General features: G+C 41.9%; 1 protein-coding gene across 1 annotated transcript in view; it reads left to right on the top strand.

Moving 5' to 3' along the window:
* Positions 1-982: 982 nt before the first annotated feature.
* LOC311525909 (glutamine amidotransferase-like class 1 domain-containing protein 3, mitochondrial) overlaps positions 983-8,286 on the top strand; it is a 65,194-nt gene continuing 57,890 nt past the window's right edge. Inside the window, exon 1 of the mRNA XM_084638395.1 lies at positions 983-2,022. Within this exon, the coding sequence (XP_084494521.1) occupies positions 2,012-2,022 (11 nt within the window). The 5' untranslated portion in view covers positions 983-2,011. The remainder of the gene's footprint in view (positions 2,023-8,286) is intronic.

The following is an 8,286-nucleotide window of genomic DNA, read 5'->3' as shown; positions in this document are numbered from 1 at the left end:
AGAAGGACAAAGGTTTGCCAGGCTAAAAGATGGAAAAACACTATGGGCAACCTGGCAGGTCGACTATGTCGGACCACTGCCCACTACAAGGCAGAGGTGGAAATACATCTTGACTGGAGTAGAAATTGTTTCAGGGATTGGTTTTGCATATCCAACCCGATTGGCAACAGGGTTGTCCACAGTTATGGGACTAAACCGCTTAACAGCAATTGTCCCAATGCCTCAAGAAATCCAATCAGATAATGGTTCGCATTTTAAGAATAAACTTGTAAGGGAATGGATCCTTAACCATGGAGTCCAATGGACCTTCCACCTTCCATATCGACCTCAATCTAATGGCATGGTCGAGCGCTGGAATGGGTTGCTAAAGAATCACTTGAAGCCTACTGATGGCACATGGGGAGACAGACTGGACGAAGTGGTGCAGAGATTAAACAACAGACAGACTCCTACAGGAAGTCCAATCAGCAGGGGATTCTTCCCTACAGGGAAAGCTATCTCCCCTGCCAGAACACCACTGCACAGTTCCAAGTATGCTCCCGGAGACACTGTTGTGATTAAACACCCAGCCCTGGGAACCTTTACCTGCGTTTTGCACGCCTATAAAGAGAAAGGTGTATGGAGTGCCTTAAATGCTGATAAAAGGCTAATAACCATTACAGAGGCTTGGATCGCATCCAAGACCGGCTGACCATGTGATTTATTGCAGGAATGGTCCCATGGTTCCGAGCAACCTGCCAGCTAACCTGTCAGCAAAATGGATCATGCAGCAGACCTGTTTGATCACTAGAGACTACTATGGACTGTTGATATATTTGCCATTACTTATAATAGCAGGTGTAATTTTTGCTTTTGGTTTTAAAATAAGTTTTTTTTAGCTACAACATGACCCACCAGAGATATGTTCCTGCAAGCCCTCATGATCCTTCTGTTGGCTCCAGTCACCTTGGCAATACCAGAACATTCTCTTCGGGGAGCAATCCAAACCATCGCCTCAGCTGCTGGTGCTACAAATTGCTGGTTGTGCACCTTGCTAGATTCAACCAATGGACTGGGAATTGAATTTGTACCACTACATGCAGTGGCTGAGAATGGACAAACCTCATGGATGCAATGGTTAGCTCAACACTTGGGATTCTCCCTCTCCCCGTTTTTACATTCGGTTGTGAATACTGTTTTAACCATTTTAATTATTGTAATTGTTTTTTGTGTAACTTTATGTATTATGAAGCATTTGATTCAAACTGCTCTGTCCTCCACACAAATCAGATACCTAGAGCTAAAAAGGGATCCTAACCAATTCCGCGAACCCTCATCCTCTAATTTGGTTGTTGGGTATTTCTAGATTTCCCCAAGGAGGGCAAGAGGTGCTGGCATCACCGCCACCTTGCAATCTGGGATGTAGTGTGGTGCATCAGGGGGTGGAATGTAGCCAGACAGCACCCCCCCCCTCAGACCAGCATTGCTGGAAACACAGGAGGAAGCAGGAACAGGGCACTTAACATATATTCCAGCACAGCCTTTGAAGCTGTGAAAGCACAGGTGTGCTGCTACAATGTGCCTCTGGGAACAGATACAAGGATTAAGCTCACAGCAGGCAGAGGCCCTGTGACAGACATGGCTCTTAGCCCCAACTAAATAGCGTGATGCACACACACCAACATCCTAGTTGGGAAAATATTTACCCTGATAAAAGAAATGTCCAGTAGTCGACACTTATTGTTTCTCTCCTTTGCAAGTGTAAACTACTCCTGCGAAAGCTGGCGTCACCCCGACAGACCAGCCTCAATTTGGCATAAGAAAGGAGAAAGAGAATAAAGGAGTACAGAGGTATAAGTAGGGGACCTACAGCACCATGATTTTTGAGTGCTTTCACTATCTATCTGCTGGTCAGATAAGTGACAGCCTCCCAAGGCTTCTGCAGCTAAGAGGGTCCCTACGCCTTGTCCCTTATTCGTCTTTCCGCGGAATTGAGTGACCGATCCTGGCTTGGCACCGCTGGAATCGAGAGATGCAAGGAGGGTAAGAAGCACCCACACCTGATCTCCTATCTTTAGTGTACACATATTTTTGAAATAGAGCTCTATACTTTGTTTTCTTTCTTTGGGATTGTGGCTTCAGTTTTGTAACTTGTTTGTGTGTGTAACATCTCTACATTTAAATAAGTAGGCACTAGCAATTTTGTAACCACATGATTAGAATCTAGCTTAATAAATTTTGGTAACCATTTATGCATAAGCCTGACTTGTTTTCTCTGGTTTACTGTAAAGCAGCCAACACAATTAAAGAACCTCAGCCGTTTTGGCTCTAAAGCCTGGCCATTAGGTGAGAGTACTAAGAGCCTAGCGTTGAGTTGTGCTGCCTCCACGGGGCAAACTCTTGGGGCACCTGTCAGTCAATCCTGGCTGCCCGCTGCGAAGGAGCTCTGAGCTCTAGCAGTTAAAGTCACGGGTATGGAGAGGCTCTTAGTGCTGCCATTGGGGCATCCGTCAGCCTAGCCCGGGCTGCCCGCCGCGAAGGGACAGTGCGTCCTAGCGGTTAAAGTCACGGATGGTATAAACGGGCATAGCTGGCACCTCACCAAACATCCTTGGCCGTCGGCTAACAGGTGGAGAGTTAGATAAAACAGGAAGCTGTTAGCCTCATCTCTATTTGGAAAGGTTTGTTATCAATCTGAACTATAGCTTGTCATAAAATGGGTATTTCCTTGCAGAAAATTCTGAGTGTTCATCAAAAAAAAAAATCAAGATCTAGCTGAAAACTGAATTATTGCAGTTCTGAAATGCCACCATTGTGCCTTATAAGAGTTGTAATTTGGGTGTCTCCTACTCCCATTTTGCTCAGCTGAGCTACTTATCCCATAGTGCACCATAGTGTCCCCCTTGGTGAGAGGAAGCAGTGCATTATGGAAGCTGCTGGGTCACAGTGCAGCATGGGAAAAAAGTCCAGCTGGGGAGTCCAGATCCTAGAGGAGAATGGGAACATGAGGCATCCAAACGTCAACTCTCATGAGGCACTGCAGTGGTATTTCAGAATCAAAAATATTTCAGATTTTGGCCAATCATTAAAACTTTTCAGGCATTCTGTTTTTCAGGGAAAATCTAAATTTTCCAGAGAAAGCAGACATGTTTTACAAACGGAAAAAAATTGTTTGGTCAAAAAAATCCAGTTTTCCTTCAAAAGACAGTATAGACAGAAAATATTCGACCAGCCCTAATCTGGACTTTTAAGAGAGTTTGAGTTTGGGAGGTGGATATATATGACTGCAGTTATCAGGACGTGAGTTCTTGGTCTCTCTGTTTTGGCTTGGGAAAAAGCTGAAAGGAATGGAAGTATGTCCTGATTACAATCTGTCAAATATTTTTGTTCAACTCCACTTCTGACTGGGATTCAAAGCATTGCAAAGATATGTAGCAACCCATCACCTGATTTACCAATGCTATTTTTAGAGCTGGTCAAATTATTCATTGAGTAACTGTTATTGTGGACCTAGCCCAGTTCATGCTGAGACTGGTTTTCCGGGATGTCTTCAGCCAACTAAATTCATATGTGACACATAAGGTGGTGTAAGTTACAATGAGCTAATTCCCCCTTATATTTCATTAAACTCCCTTAGGCCTGATTACATCCACTGTTCTGGTGTGCAAGAGAGACTGCATTGGTATAACTTACATACTGAAGAGTTGGTAAAGGTCTGAGTTAAAGTAGCCCCAACTACTTTAATTTAAGTAGTTTGTAAGTTACACCAACATTGACTCCCTTCTGCATGGGCAAGGAGAGTATAAGTAGATCTGGGGGGAAGCAAATGGTACTATATTAGTGCACAGACATCCAACTTACTTCACCTTGTACATTACTTCTGAACTTGGCACATGAGCCCAGATCAATGGGAATTAGGTACCTAAATATCTTTGAGGATCTGGACCATTGCTTCTAACATCTCTCTGGATCATTTTAGTGAACAATTGTCATATTACTCTGTGTTCACAAACAGTTCAGTTGAACAAATAGCAATTTATTCATCATCTATGATTGGTCACCTAAATCACATGATCTCTATTGATCTTATTAAAGCTTTTTGAACAGGAGAATAAGAAAGATCTTTGTTGGTGCAGAAAGCCCCTTGTCTGTATAAAGATACAGATATGTATGAGAACTTTAATTTCCCCAAGTATTTGTGTGAACAGAAACTTATTTTCACTAATATAGGTGGTCAACATTTTTCACACAAAAAGTTCTTCTATGGCTTTTTTCCCATAAACAAAACTTTTTGCAAAAATTGTCTACATCATAGAAGTTTTCTGCTTTTCAGGACATTTTCTGTATCTTTTTACCTGAAATTTTAATTGAAACTGTTAACAAAATCGTTTTTGCAATTGTTCTCAATGTTTTTCATTTTCCAGAAACCTTATTTTTAAAGGCAACTAGGGATTTGTGAAATTAAAAAAGTTACTGTAAGGATTTAAAACAAGTTTGATAAAAAAAATTAAATGTTGAAAATATTGTGAAAAGAAACAGAAAATGGGTCCCTTTCAAATGCTGGGAAGTGGAAGCATCTTTGAAATGTCAACATTTTATATTAAATCATTTCCCTGTTTTTCAGCTCCATTTGCAAATACTGAGTAATAAGGGGACATGAGTGAAGTCAGACTGAACTGAATAGTCATTCAGAATTCCAATGAATATTCACAGCCACCATTTCGCAATATTTGACCTGATTTACACATGACCTTCAGATATATGAATGAGTAAAGGAACGTAGATTCCACAAAAACCCAAGGAGGAAAATGTTCAAAGATTCTGCATAGTTATGCAGCAGGTTATCTCTGAATTATTTACAGAACAAAGGTGACACGTATATGCTTTTCCAGGAACTTCAGGATTAAACTCTAATTAAATAGATTGATATTATGCAAATCACCTGTTTTAACTGGACTTCTATTAAGCCCATAAATAAATTCTTTACAATAAATATTTGCTTTGTTACATTTCAGTTGGCTGACTATACACTATGCAGTAGATAGTTGTACATTATCATCTTTTGTTATAAGTGTACTGGCACGTAATTGCAGTAAGTGATGGCATAGAGGAACCATTGTCTAGTGGTTTGTGCACTAGCTGGGACTCAGGAGACTTTTCAATTATCTGCTCTGCCATGGACTCCCTGAGAGACCTTTGGCAGTTATTTAATCTCTCTGTGCTTCCATTCCCATCTGTAGCTGGGGATAATCACATCTCCCAACACACAAGGGTATTTTGAGGATAAATACATTAAAGACTGTGAAGTGCTCAGCTACCATGGCAATGGGGGACCGATAAAGTACTTTAGGTAAATACTGCAATGGCATTATCAAGGCCAAAGCCCAAAAATTACCAATAGCTAGATCATACAAATCATAAGGTGCACTAGGCTTGCTTAATTCCTTTGTGAAGCTAGTTTCTGGAGGAATTCTCCTATCCTTTGGTAACTATGTCTTCTAATGGGGTCTGGCCAAGCAGGATGATCTGATTACAGGTGGGGTCATTGCTGACCATGGGTTGACCCTCGAAGCCCTGTTTTCATCTCTTTCCAGGCAGAGAAGGCCCTCACCCCAGTAGTTCACACCTTAGTGACCTCTGGGCTTGAGGACTGTAACATTTGTTATTTGGAGGGCAAGCTGTGAAACCCATCAGACCACAGCTGTCCCAGAATATGGCTGTCTGGCTTGTCAATGTGCCTGTGCTGAAGAATCAGTGACAGCCACATCAAATTTCAGAATTATCTGCAAGCCAGTGTGTAGTGCATGCCAAAGTTTGCTGTAGGAACATAAGCCCACATTAGAGTTGGGTGAATTGTGGTTTTAAGCTGAGCTGGGATAGTAACATCATGAGCAATAGACCCCAGCATGTGACCAAAAGAATGAGATCATGAGAAAGTAGAGTTGTTGTGTTAAACTTGTAGAGGCCCTTCAAATAAGATAATGGTATTTTAAGGTTTGGGCTGAACTAATAGAAATAAAACACGGTTAACTGGGTAGCAGGTGCAGTAAATAATTAGCTACATAAGAACTTGCTTCGTCTGGCTTTAGCTAAGGTCCAATAATTGGCAATGACATCACTTGTTTATTAAATGGTGTAAAAAAGTGAACTCTTGAAGGGTTCACTGCTAATACCTGCCTGACCAATATGGGGCTAAGCACCCCTGGGTTTAGCCCATTGCTAAGTACCTTGATCAAATGCTTATAAATGTTTTGTTACTCTTTGGATTTAGTAAATTGCTTGTTATTTAGGCATGTTTAGAGCATATAATATAAATACCAAATCGCCTTTGAATTTAATAGAAGAATGTATGGTTAAATTATGTCATGGTAATACCTTGCATAAGTCATAATAATGCCAACATTTGCATAGTATAGTATTTAACAGCCCTGAAATAATATGCTGCCAGACTCCCTGAGGCTGTCTTATGTCTTGTTATGGAAAATGAAAGCCTTAGGGCTGAGATTACTGACTGTCCTGAGATAGAACCATGAATGGCTTTTTTTCCCCCACCAAGGGCCCACACTTCTGGAGCTCTCCTTTTGGGTACCTGCCGATGGATGGTCCATCCCAGGTATCCTTCGATAAGAGAATGAAACATTCCCGTTTCCATGTTTATTCTGAGCTGAGTTGAGAATATTGGTATTACCTGATGTTCTGAGAGAGGGACTGGGGTTTCTTCTCCATCCCTGCACCAGCATCCGGCTGTGCTGTCCTGCTTTTTCTTGTTCTGTTTAGTTTATTGTTCCCACATGGTGCTCAGACATCCTCGTATCAGGGTGGTACTGCATCAGCATTAAGGATTTAACCTATTTTGGTGGTGAAAGACACCTGGGAAGTGTGAGCATTGAGCAACTGTCAGTGGGGATGGCACATTGAATTGTAGGGTGATTAGCAGGTACAGATTTCAAATAAGTTGGACAGCTGGCCTGGAAGGACATGGTCCTTAGCAGGGCTGGAGGTGGAAGAGTGCTGAGACCCGGGGTGGGGAATTATGGGAGAATTATGCACCTAGGAGGGGGTCAGTCATTTTTCAGGGCTCTTAGGCATAAGCTGATTGAAAGCAGAAATCCTGCTCTCACTGGAGCCAATCGGAGTCTTGCCCTTCACGGCAAAGAGGACATGACTTGGTGTTGATCAATGAACAGTATTTATGATTCCTTCAGTAATTTAGCAGATGAAATAGCTAGTGTCTGGAATGAACCAGCACTGAGGTGAAGAGGTGGACAGTTACTGCCTTATCTGGTACCAATCATTTGCGTGTGAGAGAAGGAACGTAGGGCTGGCCATTTACTGTAGCTCATGAGAAACCTCTTGTTATGAAAGGCTTGAGTTATTTACTTCAGGGCAGACATTGTGGAGAATAAGGGTTCTGAGCATGAAGGTGCCTGATTTCAGATTTTGCCTCTAAATACAGGATCCAATCCTATAGACTCCATTCACCTGGGGCATGTTAGCCATATCACCTTGAAAGAGCCAGTCCAGGTTATATCTCTGCCCAGTCAGCGATTCCATTCCCACTGATTTCAATTCTCATACCAGATGCAGGACTGTGGGTCATCCTTTGGGGCCTTCTGGGGCTGCTCATGTGGATACGTACCATTTCCAGACCACTGTATCATTCAGCAGAATTCTGAATTCTTCTAAACACACAAGATTTTTAGACAGAATCCACAAAGGGGCCAAGATACATAGACCTTCATTTGTCAAGAACAAATCGTGTCCAACCGACTGAATAGCTTTCTTTGACAGGGTAACAAGCCTTGCAGATGGCGGGGGTGGGGGGAGTAGTAGACGTGGTATATCTTGACTTTAGTCAAGGCTTTTGATACTGTCTTGTATGACCTTCTCATAAACAAACTAGGGAAATACAACCTAGATGGAGCTACTATAGGATGGATGCATAACTGGTTGGAAAAACAATTCCCACAGAGTAGTTATCAGTGGTTCACAGTCAAGCTGGAAGAACATATCAAGTGGGGTCCCACAGAGATCAGTTCTGTTGAATGTCTTCATTGATGATTTAGATAATGGCATGGAGAGAACACTTATAAAGTTTGTGGATGATACCAAGCTGGGAGGGGTTGCAAGTGCTTTGGAGGATAGAATTAAAGTTCAAAATGATCTGGAAAAACTAAAGAAATCATATGAAGTAAATAGGATAGAATTCAATAAGGACAAATGCAAAATACTCCACTTAGGAAGGAACAATCAACTGCACACATACAAAATGGGAAATGAAAGCCTAGGAAGGAGAACTGCGGAAAG

The sequence above is a fragment of the Lepidochelys olivacea genome (assembly GCF_965140295.1).
Source record: "Lepidochelys olivacea isolate rLepOli2 genome assembly, chromosome: 9".
Taxonomy (NCBI): Eukaryota; Metazoa; Chordata; order Testudines; family Cheloniidae; genus Lepidochelys; species Lepidochelys olivacea.
The sequence above is the reverse complement of the archived record's forward strand: the minus strand, read 5'-3'. Positions and strand labels throughout refer to the sequence as shown.